General features: G+C 40.3%; 2 protein-coding genes across 10 annotated transcripts in view; one reads left to right on the top strand and one right to left on the bottom strand.

The window, feature by feature from the left end:
- The window catches only part of TMEM60 (transmembrane protein 60), a 40610-nt gene extending 34664 nt beyond the window's left edge, over nt 1–5946 (top strand). For 3 of the 8 annotated variants that reach the window (XR_009757583.1, XR_009757581.1, XR_009757579.1), the window contains one exon: nt 5039–5946. The gene's annotated coding sequence lies outside the window, so the exon portion shown is untranslated. The remainder of the gene's footprint in view (nt 1–5038) is intronic. The other 5 variants (XR_009757574.1, XR_009757573.1, XR_009757576.1 and 2 more) reach the window with 4 other exon arrangements.
- RSBN1L (round spermatid basic protein 1 like) overlaps nt 1–21809 on the bottom strand; it is a 74505-nt gene that overhangs the window by 11112 nt on the left and 41584 nt on the right. For both annotated transcript variants that reach the window (XM_061582136.1, XM_061582135.1), the window contains exons 3-5: nt 13527–14170; nt 2870–3007; nt 2099–2241 (exon numbers count right to left, since the gene is read on the bottom strand). In XM_061582136.1, the coding sequence (XP_061438120.1) occupies nt 2099–2241; nt 2870–3007; nt 13527–14170 (925 nt within the window). The remainder of the gene's footprint in view (nt 1–2098; nt 2242–2869; nt 3008–13526; nt 14171–21809) is intronic.

The following is a 21809-nucleotide window of genomic DNA, read 5'->3' as shown; positions in this document are numbered from 1 at the left end:
CCCACTTGAGCCCTGTCCCTCTTGGCTTATTGGGAGTTTGATTGGGTGAGTCCAGACTGCAGTTAATGCTTCACTGCACAAGGGACTCTTCCTTGTTGCCTTGAAAGAAGCGATGGTACAGCCACTCCTAAAGAAACTGTCCCTGACCCCCTTGAGTTGGAATAGCTACTGACCAGTCACAAATACTCCTTTCCAAGGGGAGAGGGTAGATAGGGTCAGAGTGGGGCAGTTGGAGGCATTTTTGGATGACACAGATTAATTATGCCCATTCCAATTCAGGTTCAGGCCTGACCATGTGAACAAGTCAGCCTTGGTCACCCCTGATGGACAACCTTTACTAAAAGCAGGACAAGGGAAGTCTGATTTTGCTCCTGTTTCTCAATCTCTGTAGCCTTTGAATCCATTCACTGTGGTATCCTCCTGGACTGGCTCCTTGGGATGGGAATTGGGAGCACTGTGTTTCAGTGGTTCTGTTCCTACCTACAGGACTAAGTTGAGAGAGAAGCATTTGGAGAGTGCTTTTTGCCTGCTGGAAGTTACATTATTGAGCAACACAGGGAACTATTTTTTCCACTAATGCTATTTAATATCTATTATGAAGCTCTTGAAGCAGTCATAAGGTTTTCCCTGACCCATAAGATTGGACTGTTTTAGTCTGTATGAATTCCTGTTTTATATGATTTTATACTACTGTTTACACATTGTATTTTTATTTTAATGATATTGTTTACAATTGTTACTTTGTTCACCACTTAAACATCTCTAAAATATTAAGTGGTTTATAAACATTTTTTAAAAATAGCAATCACTGATGGTGAATTAGCTGCTAGGTTGTCACCCCATCTCTCTGCAATCATGTACTCATTCTCTCTATGGGAAAAAGTGCTCTCTCTTGACCTCACAAGTACATCACTTCAGATATCAATGCTGGCTGAATTAGAGCCACCCCTACCCAATTCAAACAGTAATTAAAGTACAAGAGCTAAGCACGCAATACACATGCTCTGAAGAGCCTGGCAGGCATAATTATCCATCCAGAAAAGAAAACAAGATGTGTTTAGTCAAAACAGCATGGCCTTAAACCAACCTTCTCATGAAGAACTTAAAAATGAATGTGGTTTATTGATTCTTTATTTTTTTATTTTATTTATTTATTTATTGGATTTCTTAGTCGCCCATCTGGCTGGCTAACCAGTCACTCTGGGCGACGTACAAAATTTGAATGGTGTATGCCTGCAGTGCAGACATATCCTAAGTCTTCAGCAATACGAACACTAGCATTAAACATTTCAATTGACAGATAGTATGAAGGGCTGGATTAATATATTATTCACCGTGTTTTACTAACATCATCATGCTTTACTAAAATTGGGGCTCAAGCGTATTTATGAAAAAAAGTAGTGCCTTTTCCCTTCACCAGCAGCAGGGCTATTCCACATCTCAGTAGGAAAACTCCCAAGCACGCAAGCAAGCAGCAGCTGTCTTAGTGGCAGCAACATTGCTAACTGGAACATATTTTATTTAGGCACAGATATTTTCTTTATACCAGTTTTTCTACATAAACCCTTGCGTTCACCTGGGCAAAGGTTTACCTGTAATTAAAATAAAGCTTCAAACCATAAATCTCACACATACCATTACAGATTACATTTAAGGTCCCATTTCATTTGACAAAAAAAATTTAGTAGTGAACAGCTACTTAAGAGATATTTTTAAAGACAGTGGTGGAAATGAAGCACCACCTTCCCGCACATGAACCCACCTGAGTGCTAAGATCATCCTCTGAAGCTTTTCTCTGAGTCCACATACTTTGGTGACTGGGCACAGGGCATTTTTGGTTTAGCCCCTCCACTGCTACCTTTCCCCAAAGGGAACTTGATACCTTATTCACACCAGATGAAGAATCTTTTTCCTTTGGAATTTTAGTGTTTTGATTTTGCTTTTATGTCGAGATTCTTGGTTTACATTTTTAAAATTGTGTTTAAATATATTATTACTCTTTTAATTGCTGTAAGCTGCTCTGGAAGTCTTTCTACTGAAGAGTAGGGTATCAAATAACTAATAAATCAAGTATTTAAAGCCAGATATTTCAACATACCTTTTCCTTTTGAAAGGTGACTTTGGCATATCTGCCACAGGGATCATCTGCTCTCCTGGACGTACCCACATAATAGGACCATCATCACTATCTTTACGACTCTCTAGTTTCAGACTAGAAAGCGTCCCCCATGGCAAGGTACACTAAGAAGAAACAGTTATTTAAAAGTGGGAGTCATTTCAAACACCACCACTTATCTCACAAAATGAAAACCCTTATAAAATTTGGAAACAGTATATATCCAATTCTACTGCAAAATAGGGATGGGCAATTTCATCAATGTAGAGGGTCACAATTTTACTTGTCCATTATTAATTTTCAAATCAAAGTAACAGATACCTCTAAGGTGCTTATTTTTATAGAAAACTGCAGTGTAACATGGTGTAATAATGTTAGCGCTTTTAGTACTCCTTGAAAATTTGCACTGGACTGAAGCTTTTGTTTGAAATTAATAGCCTCAAATATAAAGAACTTGAATTGGCCCTTGAAATAATTGTAGAACAGCCTTTCTCAACCTTTGATCCCCAGATGTCGCTGGACTACAGTTCCCGTAATTCCTGACCATTGGCCATGCTGGCTGGGGCTGATGGAATACAGGCTGAAGGAACGCTTCCAGTTTTAGCAATGACTTCTTAAAGACTTCCACATTTTGGATCTAATCTCTTCAACTACATTAGAAGTGCATTTTTTAAAAAAATAAAGTCAAAACAAAATTTTAAGATTTCACAAGGGTATACAAACGTTACTTCCTCCATTTACTTTCCTTCTTACTTTTAAGAAAGGTGATTTTTCCAGCATATCAAGGAATTCTGGAAAGTAGTCTCCCACTTCCTCATCCACTGCTCCAACCAAGCTGATTTGTCTCATGGGGCCAGCTCTGTATGTACCATGGGAATATGTTCTTTTTACCTAAAATAAAACCATATAAAGTAAACAAAGGCCAGTTAATTTATACTCAGAAGAATTTATATAAAAAAATACACTTACACAAATGAACCAAATATCTGAAGAAAGACAGTAACTCATAAACAAATTAAACGTTCTTCACAGTACTGTAAAAGGAGATTTTAAATTACGGCCAGATTAAGATGTGGTGAGTGCGGTTTACCATTTCAACAAAAATAAAATGACATATTCAGCATTAAATGCTAAGAACCCAAAGGGCAAAAATACATTGGTAGATGGAAGTTAAGGAAACAGTGGCAAGTAAGAAAACGTGGCTGCACAGAATTTTTTAAAGAAATCATATTGTATAGATGTCTTTGAATAAAGTAAATTTAAAATGATTTTACATTGTAGTTTAATGACGTTGCAATCCAGCTGAAAGAAATACAGTAGGGCCCCACTCATATGGCAGGTTAGGTTCCAGACCCCCGCCGAAAAGTAGAACATAGCCCATCCAGAGAGTGAGCAAAGTCTGCTGCTGTGCCCGCGCAATCAGCTGTAGCGCCGGCAGCTTCAGGGGCCAACCGCTGTCAGCTGGAGCATGGCGGCTGGAGCTCCCCGCACTTCAGCTGATTGATCAGCTGTAGCATGGGGAGCTTCAGAGGCCTTGCTCGCTCCTCTGCCTTTGTCTCTTGCTCCTTGGCTTGGGCTCCTCTGGCTTGGCTCCAACCCCCCGCTCCCTCCCTTCCTCCCTCTTCCTTGCTGTAGCTGCTCCTCACTGCAGGGCTCCAGCCCCACAGGACTGAGGCTCCCTCTGCCTCCCCAAGCAGAAGAGGGGAGGAGGACCCAGGAGAGCCCTCCCTCAGGAAGCTCCAGAAGGCCCTGCAGCAGCTTCAAGCCCAGGCAAAGTCAGGCTTAGCAGTCTGTTGGCGAGCAGACACAGCCTGAGCTCATACAGGGCGCCGCTGGCTGCTCCGCACCCCCAACCGCACTTGAGGCAGGCAGGCAGGCTCCGGACTGGCAGAGGGCACACACCTCCCGGCTCCTCGCATGCCCTCCCAAGCTGCCCGAGGGCCTCGTGGCCCCAAAGCCCTCTCCTTGGGGCAGCAAAAGCCCTCTCCTTGGGGCAGCAAAAGCCCTTGGAGGGCCCATGTCTAGCAGGCTCAGTCCGCTCCCGGCTAGACTCGGAGGCTGGTGGTGATGCCCCTCCCCAAAGCCCATCCCATCCTCCGCAAAGTTAGCTGTTCTACCCATGCTCCAGCTGATCGATCAGCTGTAGCACAGGGAGCTCCAGCCCCAGCGCTCCAGCTGACAGCGCTTGGCCCCTGAAGCTCCCCACACTACAATTGATTGATCAGCTGTAGCGTGGGGAGCTTCAGGGGCCAAGTGCTGTCAGCTGGAGCGCAGTGGCTGGAGCTCCCCGCGCTCCAGCTGATCGAAGCCTGCTGCTGTGCTGGCGCGATCAGCTGGAGCGCAGGGAGCTCCAGCCTCTGCGCTCCAGCTGACAGTGCTTGGCCCCTGAAGCTCTCCATGCTACAGCTGATCATGACACCGCTCCCAGAGGAGGAGAAGAAGGGGGCAGAGGACAGGGTTCATGCCGTATTAGCAGAACGCCAAAAAGCGGGGCCCTACTGTAATGAAAATTATTTGACTTTCATTTCTAAACTGTTTTTTAAGAACACATTTTTATATATTTTTTAAAAAAGTGTTTTTAAATTTGTATATTTGTTTTTAATGTTTTTAATTGTTGTAAACCACCCAGAGAGCTTTGGCTATGGGGTGGTATACAAATGTAAATAATAATAATAATAATAATAATAATAATTTCTCTCTTCAGAAACACACATAACAGAAGCAGAGGACCAAAGTATGTCTTTCATGTTGTCAGGTGCAATTATTTACAATAAATGCAAAATAATTAGCATTCATATTATATAATACACTGCCTTATTTGAAACTAATATATTCTATAGCTATAATATCAATGGTTGATTACAAGGCTGGGATGAAGAAAATGAAGTTTATATGAACTAACATTTCATCTTTTCCCATTAGGAAACAAATTCAAGTCCCAGATTTTTCCAAGCAGTGCACTGAACACCATGGGATCAAGTTGAAACTACACCAAGAAAGAACGTGAACATGTACACAAGTTAATACACAGCAAGCTTATTGAATCTGCTAGTATCCATACCAGACTATTAAATGGTTCTATCACAGTTTACCAGACAATACACTCAATATATTCTGTGCTGTTCAGTGTAAGCCCTTGGGAGGCAAATGTATAAGATCCTATACATTCATATGAAAATCACAATACAGGAAGCAGCACTCATCCTTAAAATTTATGTGTGATTAGAGATGGCGATGTACTCAAAGCTTCTAGACAGCAGTGCCTGCTTTTTGCTCTTTTAAAATGAATCTACATCAAGTTTCTAGATGTCTGAATTTTTGTTTTATGGCCTTATGCCTATGACCAGTTTAACAGGCATTAATATATTTCTTGGGTTTTTTCTTCTTCATTATCTCATTTCCGACTTTCTTGAGCGTATGCACTCCCCTATAGCCATCTGTCCTCCACAGATAAAAATGTTGTGACTTCTTGACCAGCAAGCAGCCTGTCTAAATGCTGGCACTGCAACAAAATCCTACTCCGAGACACATACAACTGTCAAGTAAACATGTTTCTCCCACAGAAACAGCCAGTTTCAGTTTTCTAACTACCAATTAAAGCTTCCAGCCCTATATTTTTCCTTAGGAGTTTAGACATAAGATGATATGAAAAAGCTTTGGTTTATCATTAAGAAGTGTAAAATGTGCTAGAAATTATTGACTACAACTAATTATGGCAATATATTCAGATTAAAATTAAGCACACAGTATTGACAACTAACCACTCAGACTAGAATAGGGCATTTCAAGCTATTGTTTTATAACAAGATACTTTAATATTTTGTCAAAGAAATAAGATACTATAAAAATGCAGACATATGTAACAAACTGTTTCTTCCCCTTTCAAACAAATATAGTTTTGTACACATCCACAGTGACATCAAATAAACTCTTTACAAGCATGCTATGAGAGCCAAATAGAAACTGAGAGTCCAAAATAGATACAATAGCAGCTAAGATAAAGCACTTGTCCCAACCACACATAAGGCACCATGCAAGTCATCCCATTCATGTGTGGAGTGTTATGCCAGCAGCATCTGCAAAGGCCTCTGATTAGGCAATCACAAGTTGAACAATTTATATGCAAGTTGTACATAGATAATGGGGCACGTATGGAGTGCTTAAAAGGCAAGAACTTTATCTGTGACTCCTATCACATCTGTTTTGGTTCCATTACAAGAAAACCAGGCACAGATTTTTTTATAGATTGTATTTTATTTAACAAAATTTATATACCACTTCTTGATTGTAAGAAAACCTCAGAGTGGTTTACAAGAAATATTAAAAATATCAATAAAACAGTTAACAAGTAATTTAAAACATTTAAAGGGGACTTAAAACAGCAGTAAACTAAACAAGAGATTAAAATGCATCAACAGAAATGTTTTACACAGTGATTGTAGCCCTCATTTTGGCTTTTCAGAGATCAAATGAGTTTTAAAAATTAGAATTCTTAGGAAGCATGTTAATTTTGTGAACATGCATCAACTGGTAAATTGCATCACACAAGAGACAAGAGATTAATACAATCCATCTAACTATATCACACAATAACTTTACAAATAAAATTTGAGGGGCGCCTTCATAATTAGTAATTCTGAAGTATTTAAAAAATGTATACTACTTTGGTCAATTACATAAAGAACTTTACTCTGCAGTCTATGGTTATAACCGTCCCCTTAGAATTATCTTTGGAGGGTTTCAAGCAGGGAGTCTCTCCCAGCCTTACCTGAAGATGCGGGGGGATTGAACTTGAGACCTTCTGCATGAAAGACAGATGCTGTACCACTGAGCTTCTGCCTTTCCCCTAATCATAGCAATTCCCCTTTGGATCCTAGCCATCTTGGTATATGTCCTGTACATGACTGGATTTTGTTCTTTAACAAAAAGCACTTCTTATCCCCTCAGATGAAAGCCATTTGTGGATTGTTTTAATTCTAATTTTAACTATATTCCAAACATTGTCATAAAACATAAATATTGAATTAAAAAAAACCAACAAATTATCCACTTCAGTATACATAGTCCCATATATCTGAATAGCGTGATAATGCAGGTAAACAAATTTTGTATGTATGTTATTGATACTGGGCTACAGGAATAGCAAACCCAGGTTACGGAATTCCAAACACTTTTTTAAAAAGAAAAGGCGAATAGAAGAAACTTATGGTTTATGTAAGTAGAGTGATTAATGGAAGAAGGGGGTATAGTTTTTTTTAATTAAAATACAACCAAATGAGCTCCATTTGATTCAACTTGCATTTGTTATTAAACAAATGCCATCAAGAAGTGAGATAAATACATAGTCATCATCTAATTCATCTCATTTGGGGGTGGGGCTTACCTTTCTTTGGAGGTGACGGCAGACCCAATTTCAGTGATAGCCTAGTAGCTACCATATTATTTTCTCAGAATCTCCTGGATATTGAATTGGGAGTCGGGGAGAGGAGTTACAGCTCACAGTAGGGGCTGCCATGTTTTCCCCAGAATGCCCTGGAACGGCACAATATCAGGTGCATTTTGTGGGGAAATGTCTGACACTAGAAGGCACCTGCCAAATCAGCTCTGCTACCATGCTACATGCAACAGCAAAGAAAAAAAGCTGAAGAAAAACAAAGTACAAACTCCAGCAATGAAAACAAATGATTTAATGCAACAAAATGAATGCTATTTTAATAATGAAAAAACATATTTCACACCCCAGTCAGAAGAACTTCAAACATATTTGCCAAGACCCATTATGAAAGAAACACAACTCTGCTTATGAGATTAGTTGTATGCCTCAACATTCCACTGTAATAGTATTGCCCTGCTTGCTTTCTTAGGACATGGCTCTCTAAATATGTCTGCACAGAACTTTCTTATGTTCATGGAACAAGCCCTTCTGGAACACAAGAAGTTAGGGAAATCTAACTCAAGTTGTGTGCTAGAGGAAAACTCTTTCCAATGTGACCCTGATCCTAACCTGCTCCTATTGGTAAACTAATAAAAATACTAAGGAGCCAGGTGTTGGTAACATTCAGAATGATTAGTTTGGGAGGTGGAGTGCCCTTGTAAGGTACTTCAGGGAGCAAGAGACAAGTCAGAGAAAAGGATTTTTATTGAAAGAGTGCTAACACAAGAATCAACTGGTTAATTGTGAGGATTTGTCAGAAGGGCGGGATGAGGAAAGAGGGGTTGTGGAGTAAGTTGGAGGAATGACTATACAACACATCTCAGCTTGCACACAGCAGGGATTGAAAGAATGAGAATTGCAGTAAGACTGAGGAAAAGGCAGGGAAATAGGGAGGGTGATTATTACCTATCCTTCCACTTAGGCTCTGTCTCAACATGGGAGAAGGGGTGATGATCCCATGATGCAAGAGAGAAACCAGTGAGGAGTTCATGAGCTTGGAAAAGGAAAGACTCAAGGAAATAAGTCGGGGGGAGGAGAAGGAACACAACTCAGGAATGGTGTATGTGTGTGTGTGCGCAAATGTGCACTCTGATGCATTAGGATAGTTTTAGACTTGACTGTTGAAGACATTACAAAACAAAGCGGATGATCCTAGAGGATGCTTCCCAGGTACAACAAGCAAGAAACAGTCAATTGTTCTGGGCTTGATTAGTAAGGGAGGAGGGGTTGCAGGTGACTGGCTTTTCAAAAATTATAGTATTGTGTGTACCCTGTGTTGCTTCTTTAGAGTTCTGAATGGACAATATGTGTACAGTGAGGCTTTATCACACAATGTACCAAAGCAGGTTTGGCACTGTACAACCTCAGGAGATCCTATGCCACCTGACAAAAGGTTAGGGCCACTCTCTTGTCCATGTCAACAAAACAGCCTTTCCCCAGTCTCATGCCCTATGGAAACTTCGGACTTTAACTCTCATCACCTCATTTAACTCTCATCACTTTCTGCCCACCATACTGCTGTTAAAGGCACAAAAATCCAGTTTTTCCCCTCAATGCCAACTCTAAACCAAACCCTAGACTGCCATCCCGTACCCACTTACCTGGAAGTAACCCGTTATTAAACACCAAGAGACTTAATTTTTGAGTAGACATGTATAGCAGTGTATTGTAAGCTAGCTATAGAGTGAATTTCCTGGTCTTTAGCTCCTGCAAACAAAAAACATGGCTACGCTTCTTTGAAAAGTTTTCACATTTGCCTTTTGAGGGGAGGATTATTTAATATTCACCAAACTTACTATGTAGTAGTATTTGCAGAAAATAATTTCTAGCCACTACCTGATCTCAGGTAAACCCAGACAGAAGCAGGAAGAGTGCACTAAAAGGGAGGGCAAAACAGCCGTTCTTTAGGACCCCAGGGATTCTTATTGCCTGGTGTTCAAACAACTAATCAATCTATATAATCAAGCACACAGGACATTTTAGTCATAGGAGAATGCATTCCAATTTCAGAAAATACTAACATTTTTTGTATCAAAAAGCTCAAGTTAAACAATAAAAAGGGATACATGTACGTAACAAAGACACACCCTGAGAACTGAATCATTATGCTTTCAATCCAAGGCTTGTTTCTAGAGATGTATCTTGGCTTCCCTCATATGGAAGAGTGAGAGTATAGGTTTGCAAAGTATGCACATAATTTTCATCAATGGAAGAATGTACAAAGCAATGCAACAGCCAAGTGTATTTGCTAATATTTATCCTGTCAGTTTTGAAATTGACAGCAACAGACAACAAACAGGTTTGTTTTTTATCATCAAACTTAATAGTCAATTTAAAAAGCAAGTTATAATTAAAAATAGGCTGCAAAAAACAACAGTAAAGTAAGACCAAAATCATAAGACAATCACAACCATATTATCAGAAAATCGTTTGTTCAATTACATCGTTTGCAGAAGTGATGACATTAACTCTAATTTCCTCCATCTTAATAGACTTATTGTGTGAGCTTCATCAACTAGATTCTAAGCCAATGGGTTAGGAAGTGATCTCAAATGTCTATGTACAGGGAAAACATAATAGGAGAAGTCTTCCACTACCTTACTTCTAAAGATGCAGAAGCTCAACTATGACTTTTCCTAAAACATCCATCCAGAAGCATCAGTTTGAATTTTAATAAAGCAACTGATTTTCTAATATGGAGTACAGCAGGTTTGGTTTGCTCAAAAACTTAAATCGGTAGCATGCCTGTCAAGTTTCTACCATGCAAAAATGCTTCAGAAAAAATAATGATGTATGTGTAAATACGAAGGGTTGGATACAAACATATTCTGTGGCATTTCACTCATGCCAGAGAGGAGGGGAAAATGCATTTTTATAATTCCTCCTTTTCCCTGCAGGAGAAGGGGAAGTTGACAAAAAATCACTTCCCTCTAAAAAGGAATTTCTGTCCTCTGTATGAAGAGAAAGAACCCTAACATTCACCGAATGGTATCTAACCCAATCAATAGCATCAGAACAACTTGCTAACTGGTCAAGCAAATATAATTTGGTGTGTCTTCCATTCTTAACTGCTGCTATTTTAAGCAACAGAACATACACCATTCCCTGAAGGGCAATATATCTGTTTCCACACTGGAGAGTGGGGTACACTTGGAAACCCTAAAATTCATCTCACCAATTTATTTTGAACTGCTTCCTATGATATGAAATTCTATGCTCTCAGATCATGGGTACAAATAAGTTTTGTGGACAAATTTTACTCTTAAAGCATCTTAATATGGGCAAAGACAATCTCCATCTTTGTCTATAGTACATCAGGAGTCAATGGTTCAACTTCTAACATTGCAGAATGTAAGCATTTTGTCCAGATATCTGAACAGAATAACCAGACACTGCTGCACCTTAATTGTTCTATTTTTAGCCATTATATGACCCACCAATGTATTTATTACCTTCTACCAGGAACCAATTGCCTTGTTTTTTAAATGACTGATAGCCATTTGTTTACTTTTACAATATTTACCCAAAAAGAATCACAATAATCCTTCCCTCAAATGTGAAAGCAAAGTCATATAGTCTCCATAAAGCAACAGGAGCAAAGATATCCCTTAAAGTTGAGAAGCTATTTATTTTTGCCAAACAACACTTTTTTGCCAAATGGCATTCAAGGAAGCTTAACAAATTCCTAAACACATAAAACCACTGTAAAAAGAAAAAGCAAATAAATAAAAGCTGCAATTAAATAATTCAGCAATGTGTAAATTATCTACAGACCAAGATGGCAGACAAACACTGGTGAAGCAATCTAAATGCTACAATTAAACCAAAATCAATCGTATCATTTACATAAAAACTGAGAAGAAATGGGACTGGTAAAGAATAAGGTTGTTAGTTGACAACCTAACTAGTAGGTTCAGCCCAAACCTGAAGGTGGTAGATAAATATATATACACACTATAGAGACAGAGTTTTGCCCAAGTATGAATCAAGAGCAACTGTGAGATTGACAAATGCTGTATGATGGGCACACTTATCAATAAGGTAATACTTATTAAGTGACACAACAGCTGGTATTGCACAGTGGGGAGGAGAGCCTGGCTGGGAGTCCAGAGTCTCTGAATTCAAATCCCCGCTTGTGTCTCCTGGGTATCAAGGGCCAGCTAAAGATCACCCCCACAGTGAGTAGCTCAGGGGTTATGTGTCCTGCCACCTGTGCAGCCGTGGGCAAGCTGCATAGTCTCAAGGAGCCCAGTTGCCCCCCAGCTGGCAGCTACGGACAAGGAAGGGGCTGGCTTGTGCAGCTGTGGCAAGCTAAGCAGGCCCTAGCCAGCTGGGGAAGACTAACCTCAGAGGGAGGCAATGGTAAACCACCTCTGAATACTGCTTACCATGAAAACCCTATATCATAGGGTCGCCATAAGTCAGGATCGACTTGAAGGCAGTCCATTTCATTTTTCAGTAAGTGATACAATACAAAACAAATTAATTGTGGCCTATTCTTTTGTAAACCTGTTATATATCAGGAAAGGTATTACTACAGGTAGCCTGTTCAAGACTGGTTAACAGATACTTTACATATAACTTGGCAAGGATATCAGACTGATGTATCTGACACCTTGCTTGAATATAGTTTTATTACATTAACACTGCAGCTTCTACCAATCAATCCTGTTTGATTTACAGTATTTGGAAGAGATCTAAATTGTTGTTAAGCAATTCAAAGAGAATGAAATCTTCATCCAAAAACTTGTCTGAATATAAAGAAAAAACAAGCCCTTATCTCTTTTGATTAGTCCCATTAGCACATAATGCCAAGCAATAGTCAGGAACAAACCATGGCTTACTGTGAAACCGTAATATGTAGTTTATGCCAACTGCTGAGAGGGGGAAAATGCAGCACTGGCTTAGCATTATTTGCTAATTCAGCACTATGTGCTAACCCAGCACTTGTTGCTTATTCTCCCAAAATAAACCGTTACTGATAAGCCAAAAACAAACCTTGTTTTTTTGCTTGTAGTTTAGAGAGAAACAAACTATGAGGATTTGTTCACTTGTAAAAGTAAGTCAACACTCTCTTCTTGGCTCATCAAAGGAAGCAGCAGCATGGGCAGAACTGAGTAGTGAATATTAGCACACTGCTCGTTCTGAGTAAACCATAGTTTATTACCATGACATGAACCAGGCCTTTGTCGTCTACTCCAGGCTGATGACCCTTTGGAAATGCACACAAAATACAACCACCTGTGAAAGAGTTGAAAAGCTTGTTTCTGGAAAGCTTCCATTTCCTGAAGTTTACAAAGTTCAACATTGAGAGTTTAGGATCAGACTATGGTATTTTAACACCACCAATCCACATTAGAGAAATAAAGTGGAAATATGCTAGTACTTTTAAGAGCGGAGCAGAATATAAGAATAAAGCTAAATAAATTGTCTCCAGTTTGACTTGCTTCAAATATGTATCAGATTGAGCCACAAGCCTCTCTGGGTCGAATGGGGCTGATTCCCAAGGAAGCTTTCATATGATTACAATCTTAACACATATTATATGATTGAAGAGTTCAACATTTTACCAAGTTTAACTGAATATCCAGATGTCATCACAGCCAATGCCATTGAAAAAGAACTTTCTGCCACTCCACCTACAGGCTAAATGGAACCACACCCCAGTCAACAAATTATGCAGATATGCAGCAGACCGCCTCTTCTGTGAGTGGGTACTTTGAGCTCAAATGAGCTTTAATTATTTAATTTATAAAGTATATTAGGCTGTCCAACTAGAGGGTTTGGAAATTACTACTATATAAACATAAAGAACAGAAAATATCTTCTGTTCCTCAGATAGCATTGAACACTAGCATTTGAATGTATTTTCCTTAGTCAACTCAATCTTCTCCTGCTTAACAGACTTCATTTATATAGAAGAAATGAATTGCAGTATGTAATTAGTTATTTTTAGAAAGTGAAAAAAACTCTTACCTGAGCATGAAAATTTGACATAGTCGTTGTCTCTATATCTTTCTTTCCCAATATCTCCATTTTCACTGGTGAATTGGGAAAATTAAATGAAAAGTAGTCTAAAAAGTCAGGTAAGTAAGTAGCTGCCCCATGAACAATTCCCATTACATAGTAAGCTGCACAGTTTTCATTTTCACTAAAAGCCAGACCCACAAATTCTTCCACAAATTTCTCCATCTCCACAGGAGACAAGTGGGAGAGTTCATTACTGTAGGCATGGATAACTGAAGCACCTCCATTAGGCTGGTGCTCAATATGAATGAACTGTTTGAACTCCAACATGTCCAATCTTTTAAGTTTATTTTGAACCCGTGGCTCCTTTAACGAGACAAATGGAAACTCTCTGTTCTCTGGTATCTTGTACTCAGAGTCCTTCTTGGTACCCATATTTTTTCCACTGAAATCCTTAAGATGATTTTCGATTATGCCTTTGGCATCTTCATCCTCAGTATCACAAAGCAATCCCGAGCAGATGGTCTGAATAGATTTACTGTACATTTTTGGACACTTCCTTTTTTCACACTCTTTATGTTTCTTTTTCTTTTTCTTCTTTACTTTTTTAATCTGTAGATCTTCTGCATTGCTTTTTGGTTTCTCCTTCGTGCCTATTAAAAGAGAAAAGATCTTTATTTTTCTAAATTGAAAGAGACATGCCAAGAAGAACATAAAAAACTGATTTATATACACACTGAAGTTGTTATGTGATGTTTTATAACTTATTTGTTCTTAACAAAAACACTACACACAAACCCTGAACAGCACCAATGCTGGTTTAATACTTTATCTTTTATTAAGAACACAGTATAGTGCAGCTACTTCATTGCCTGATGGATGTAATGCTCACCAATGCTAAATAAGATATGTGAAGCAATAGATACAAAAGTGAAGTATCTGGCATTTAAAATGTTGATATTCCATGGAGAGAGGTTTCAATATGGATGGGGAAGGAGGAAACCTCTCTCTCATTACTTGAGACACACATTACAGAGTAGTTAATACTGATGCCTCTCACTACCTCACAGAAAGAACCATCAACAAGAGCAAATATGTCATGAAGATTAACACTGGCAACTGATATTTTCTGTCAAATCTCTTTCCTTTCTTCAAAAACAAGAGGAACTTGCGAACAAGAGAGAATGAGACAAATCTAAACAGGAATCATACATCCATTCCCCCCTTGCAAAAAACAAAAAGTCATGAAAAAATCATGGAAAGTATCTAATACTTCCTATGATGATGATGAATTAAATTTCTATCCCGCCCTTCCTTCCCATTAGAAGCCCAGGGTGGCAAACAAGGGACAAAACACTAAAAACATCTTAAAAACAAAACGTCTTTTATAATTATGGCAGTAATCCTCTAACTGAAAATTAGCTATACTTCTCTCTTTAATCAATAATCTATTAAATGGATTTTCAGCTACTTCTGAAATAATTCTGGACAGTTAAATCTAGCGCAAGGTTGATCCAATCTTAACTAACTGTTGTATTTGCAAAACAATTCCTCTTTTCAATCTTTTTGGATTTCATGTCATTGTCACGAATGTGCATGAATTTGTTTTATGTGGGGAGACAGGCGCACAACGATCAACACACAATCTTGACAGAAAAAGGCTTGGATCCAATGGCATGGATACCAGGACAATTGGAAGTCTTTTATCTGTTGCATCTTCATCCGCCTTCAAAGCAGTTGTAATTATACAGCCATGAGAGTGGCTGTATACTATAGCCAGTGGGGATTTTTCACATTCTGCAATGTTAAATTGAAAATACCCCCATGCCATTCTGGTACTTCCCATAAGCTCATTTCAAAACAAAACCTTATAAAATGTATAGTCCTGAACCTTGCCCCATACTCTGACCTTCATCTTCTGCAGTATAAAAGTTTAAAAAATGCCTGGCTAATTTTTAATTAATTTAATACATTTTGGCTGGAACCCTATGATAACATTGGGGATGCTCAGTAAGAACCAACTGTCAGAGTTCTAAAAGCCAGACTCACAGCTGCTGGGCTTGCCTAATCAGGGGGCCACACCCACACCAGACTTTGATTTTACTTGAGACAGTCAGTTTTACGTATCCTAAGCATGACTGCACAGGAGTAAATTGCACTGAATTCAATAAACATGCAAATGATCAAACATGTCCTCCTCCCCTCCCCCTCCTGCCTGCTCCCATCCCAGTCCTCCCCTCTACATTTCCTCGCCTCCTTCCTTCTCCTCCCCCCCTCCCCATCCCCTGTGGTCAGTCTCACCTATCCTAAGCATGATTACAGGGGAGTAAATCCCACTGAACTCAATAAGCATGCAAATGATCAATCCACTCTCAGCAAACTTGCACAGGATCCCATTTCTTACCTCCTGGATTAAAAAGCAGGGAAATTCACTAATAGGCAAAAAACCTTGTGGTTTAAGAACACACCTATAGCCATTTCTATCAAACTTTAAAAAGCAGGGAAATTGGGCAGCTATAGTGAATGCACCAGGGGAGCAGGAGACCTGAACACCTCTCTGAGATATTGTACTGCCCTACAAATTTGTAAAAATGCAAACACCATTTGGGTTGGTCTTTCACAGTCCAATCCACTTCCTGTGTAGCTTGGAAGAATTTGGTAACATGTGCCTCTGAGCATATGGTGAGTGGTGACAACACCTGCTATCTCCAAAGATAGAGAATTATATTTTTGTAGGTTTGTTGGTGCTCTTACTTTGCTTCTTTCCTGTGTTACTAATGTTTCTACAGAGAATCTAAACTAGAAAAGTTTATTTCCCTCATTATTCATCCTAGAAATCTGTGTCAAATTTATTTTTAATAATTTCAAAGCCTTTTTATTAGTCAATGTCATATGATGGGGAAGGCAGCCTTTTGTGTTTCAAATTGCAGGTTATGTTCTGTTTCTATTTTGGGTGCATTAACAGTTGAATCTGAAACTGCAGTTTGATGTAAAATGATACTGATTACAATATGTTAGTACTTAAGCAATGAATGTAGGTATTGGAAAAAACAACCTTAGCCTGCCCAAGATGCATGTTTTCAGCCTCCTATGTTTAAACCACTTCATTTAAAGCAAGGTGGGCAAGGTCAATTAAAAACAGAGCACACCTAGAATTTTGTTAGAATATATTTCACCTCCCACTGTTTTATCTTGTGCAAACTGAGACACTCCTGAGGTCCACTGGAGACTATTCTGCAGAAGTCAGTGCCATTATTTGTTGTAAACCACCCACAGCTTTGGCTATGGGGTGGTATACAAATGTAATAAATAAATAAATAATTACACAATTATGTTTGGAGTTTTTTAGTGTAAATTTTGCAAAGTGTTCCTGTACTTCACATATTCACAGAAATAGAAACAAAAGAAAATGATTTCCTATAGGAAACTTCACTAAAATTGGAAAGGAAATCAGACATATTCAAAGTGACCATCTGAACTATATCAACTGTCTTAATATTGTTGCTTCCTCCCTACTAAAACAAGATCAGCACAGCACATGTCTTGTTTCTATTATTTGGGCTGGTTGCAGGTGTTGCCACCACTCCCCATATGCTCAGAGGCACATGTTACCAAATTCTTCCAAGCTACTTCCAAGCCCCTGGTGCATTCACTATAGCTGCACAATTTCCCTGCTTTATAAAGTTTGATAGAAATACCTCTTGGCTATAGGTATGTTCTTAAATGGCAAGGTTTTTTGCCTATCAGTGAATATAGACATTGTTATCCTCCGCCTGTTCTGCCATTGAGGACGTTCTTGGATCGTTCTTTGGTTCCTCTCCCTTCATCTTACCGCCATGGGTGACCCTGCTGGGAGTACATGACTCCCAACAGCATCGCTCATAGGGTTCAGTGGCACACACAAGCCCACTCACCACTATAAAGTGACCTATAAACCCAAGCTTACAGAACTATTCAACAAAATATACATTAAAGCCTCAGAGGTGAAACTGCTGCATCCACAGATGAAACTTCATCCTGCTAAGCTCGTTAGCTACAATAATTCGGCGAGGTTGGGCACTGGCCCAAAGCCACAGGATCTCATACAGGGCCCCAGGGGGCCCTCCCGGGATAAGCGCAGGCCAGCAGCAGGCAGCGCCACAGCAACAAAGTTTGTCCTGCTCAGTTGTGCCGCTGCTGTGCAAAGATAAGTGGCAGGCCAGTTGCTAAGAAGCTGCCCGGTCTGTCCTGAGTTTCAGGCACGGGAGGAGGGTTGGAGCTTACTGGCCTGAAGCAGCAGAAGTGAGACAATGCTGAGGGGAGGAAGCCACTGAAAAATCATCTCTATTCTAATGTCTATTTAGAACTGATCCCTGTTGAATTCAGAAGGGCGTCCTCCCAGGTAAATGTGTTTAGAATTGCTGCCTAAGGGTGCAATCCAATAAATATCTACTCAGAAGTAAGCTCCAATGGGTTCAATGGGGCTTACTACCAGGTAAGTGTGTATTGGATTGTAGCCTAAGAGTGAGATGCGGAGTTCAGAAGGAAGGTGGTTTTCTTAGGCTGCAATTCAATAATGTCTACTCAGAAATAAGCTCCATTGGATTCAACGGGACTTACTTCCAGGTAAGTGTACATTGGATTGCAGCTTCAGTTACATAATAATTATTGCCTCCCCACCCCCTTATTCCCTTCACCTCACTGATCCGATAGTGGCTGTCTGTGTGCGCGTGTGTGCATGCATGTTAAGATATTTCCTCTCCTTTTACAGGCAAGCTTCCCTTGTTCAGGTCTGGACTGGGGCTTTTGTATATGAATTCCCCCTCTTCCTCCCCCCCCTCGCTTCCCCACTACCCCAGTTGTAGCTGGGAAGCTCTTACTATTATTTTCATTTATATAACGAGCTCAAAGATGGTTCTTCCCCTCCCTATTTTATCCTCTCAACACCCCTATGAGATAGGTTGGACTGATACACAGTTACTGGTCCAAGGTCACCCAGTGAGCTTCATGGCTGAGCATGGATTTGAAACCAGGTCTGGCAGGAGGTCCTCATCATTCATCATTGGCGATCACTCGTGGAAGAGTAAGATTGTCTTCCCAAGATAAGGTCTTTAATGGTGGGTCCGTAAGTGAGTGTGGATGCAATACTGGATCCACACAGCCTCCCACACTGAGGACATAGGTTTCCAGATGGAAGATGGTCACGATGAGGATTTGCTTGACGTGCCTTCCGCTTAGCTTGTTTGTCCCTTTTGCCCTGTACTCGTGCTTCTTCAAAGTCCATAGCACTTTTGATAATGGCCAGCCTCCAAGGAGGTCCTTGTCATCATCTGTCTCTTTAACTTGGAAACTTGTCCAGTAGGGCCCCACTCATACGGCGGGTTACATTCCAGACCCCCGCTGTAAAGCAAAAACAGCTGTAACGCGGAACTCATTAAATAGAATGGCGCGCGATGCCTGGAAACCGCTGTAAAAGCGGAACAAGCGCCGTATGAATGGGGCTTTAGTCTAATTGCATCTAATTGAGACGGCCGCATAAGCAAAGCGCCTTAAAGCGAAGCACCGTAAAGCAGGGCCCTACTGTACATTCGTAATGCCTGATGTCAGAGACTAATACTTTGTCCCTAGAAAGGCCCCTTTTTCAGTCCTTTATACAAAGTGCTGTATTAGTAGTACCAATAGCATTAAATCTCCACCAGCACTGTGTGTTTATTCTGCACTACATGTCAAAGGTGATTACTCTTATTAGACATTTTTATGAGGGTTTCTGATGGACTGAGGCATGCTGGAATATTGTGTTGCATCTGCGTTTATATGGGTCTACAGTATCTGAAGGTTTTATTTTCTCTGCATATAAGCCCTGTGAAGTGGAGGTATTCTTCAGTGTCATTTTTTGTACACTATACACACATCTTAACATATAGGTAAATTGTAGCTGAATTATTGTGAATGTCTTTTTTGTGAGAAATGGAACATTACCTTTTTTTAAATAGTATTTGTTTAAGAGGGCAGCCTTCCATCTACTGTTCTGTCCTTAGCTTGCCCTGGTGCTCTGATACAACAGTGCCATGGGCAATAAGGGGTTCCAAGATTAATTCTAGAATGCCTCCTAATATCTCAGCACAGTTGAGTAAATTGTGAGTGCAGGGAAAGGACCATTGCAGCATCTGCCTTGCATGCAGAAGGTCCCTTAAGTTCAGTCCCCAATGGCATCTCCAGGTAGGAGAGGCTCCATCAAGGAGTGAACCCAAGGGATCTCCTGGGAGAGACTCCTGCCTGAAACTCTGGACAGCTGCTGTCAGTCAGTGTGGACAGTATTGGGCTAGATGGACCAATGGTCTGACTCAATATAAGGTAGCTTTCTATGTGAGAGGAAAATCCTGGTGGAGAATTGAAATGTTTATTTGAAGTGTTTTACTCAAAGATCTTTGCAAATGACAGAAGAGGGGTGGATTCAGCCCCCCCTACACACACTTTTTTGCCTGAGAAAACATTATAGAGAAGTCAACGGAAACAGCGAAAAATGAGAATTATTTTCCAGTACACTATGTGGAAGATCCCAGGCTGTGATATTATTCATATAGTCTACCTATCATTAACATGGTAAATCAGAATAAATTCTTAGGAGCTGAGGCCAGAAAATGGATAAATTTACCCCAACAAATTAAAATAAATCAAAATTTTAAATTTTATTTTACAAGAGGGGGTTACAATATTGGTGAAGATTTGTTTTCTTTGAAAGGTGTGGGGCCACAAGGAAAGAGGAATGTGGTTTAAGGGGGAAGGGAGGGAACAAGGAACCACTGATACTCTGTGCCAGAGGGTCCCCAGAAACCCGGAACTGGCCCTGATACCAGAGGAGGTAATTGTGTTCACATGTGCCTCCTTAGAGCAGCTAAGACCAGCACTGGGATCAGCACAGAAAGCGTAGACCAATGACAGTGCACTGGCCTTGGACCTCTCCTTCTGGACCATTTAAATGGGGCCAGTGCAAGGGGAGCCACCAGAAGAAGACTACCACTGTAGGCTCCAGAATCTTTAGCTTTTTGGGGATTTGATGGGTAGTGAAGAAGGGTCTCTAGGACCCTGTTAACTGGCAGTGTGTATTGTGGCTGATGGTGGATCTGAGTGGTTTGTTGCCAATGTAAACTGGGTTGATCAAGTCAACATAGTTGTAGCCTGTATGTGGAGAAGAAGGGGAAGATCATGGGGCCACAATCCGTAATGCGTGGCAGAGGGTGCTATGACAATGGGAGGTGGTGCTGGTTAAAAAAGAGAGCGTGGTCAAGACAACTTTGTGCGCTCTCCTTCCAACCCTCTTCCCAGCCTCAATAGGTTTGGGGGTATGTCTGCACTCCCTTTAAGTCTGTTACTGAATATTGAGTCAGCTGTTACTGAATGTCTGGTCAGCCGGCTTTCATTTCCAACCTACTTAATGCATAATCATACTGACCTGGCTTATATTACAGAAATTTGGTTGCACAAAGGCAATGGGGAGGAAGCTTAAACATCTAAATCAGTTTACGAGGTTCAGCACCATGTGGTGGCCCTCCACCATACAGGGATGAAGAGGAGGATTGGCTTTTGTGTACAGGAGCACTGCCTCTCTGGTCAAGTACCCAATTCCACAGATGGTAATCTTTGTATGTCTAGAAGTGGTGTTGTGTCCTCATGACAGAATAAGGTTGTCTTAAGCATTGTGTTGAGGAACAAAAAGTTTTTAGCCCTGGGGGACTTCAATATTAATGCCAAGGTCACATTGTCAAAAGTGACTCAGGATTTCATGGCAACCACTGTCAACCATGAACATGTCTCAGTATCAGCCCTATCTCAAATGGCAAGACATACTTAGGATATGGTTTTCTATACATACTTGGGGGGGAAATGATCTGTGGGTAGTGGAGCCAGAAATATTTCCTTTGGTGGGAACAGATCACAACATAATCAGTTTTGACCTTAAAGCTACCTGTGATCTCCGCAGGGGTGGAGGACTGGTTATTATGGTCTGCTCTAGGAGGCCGATGAATCCAAATTGTCTCTTGGGGTTTTTCCTGCAAATTTAGCCAAAGTCCTGGTCTCCGTTTGGAATGAGGGGACAACTCAAAGTATTGGTGCAATTGCTCTCAGACGTCACTGACCCAATCATATCACCATTTTGGGCCCCTGTATACTATAGCCAGCGTGGAGTTTTCACATTCCACAATGTTAAATTGAAAATACCCACCATGCTGTTCTGATGCTTCCCATAAGCTCATTTCAAAATAAAACTTCACAAAACTTATAGTCCTGAACTCAGAAACGCTTGCTTAACAA

Source organism: Rhineura floridana, chromosome 8 (genome assembly GCF_030035675.1).
Source record: "Rhineura floridana isolate rRhiFlo1 chromosome 8, rRhiFlo1.hap2, whole genome shotgun sequence".
Taxonomy (NCBI): Eukaryota; Metazoa; Chordata; class Lepidosauria; order Squamata; family Rhineuridae; genus Rhineura; species Rhineura floridana.
Note: the sequence above shows the minus strand (reverse complement) of the source record. Positions and strands in the feature narration are given on the sequence as shown.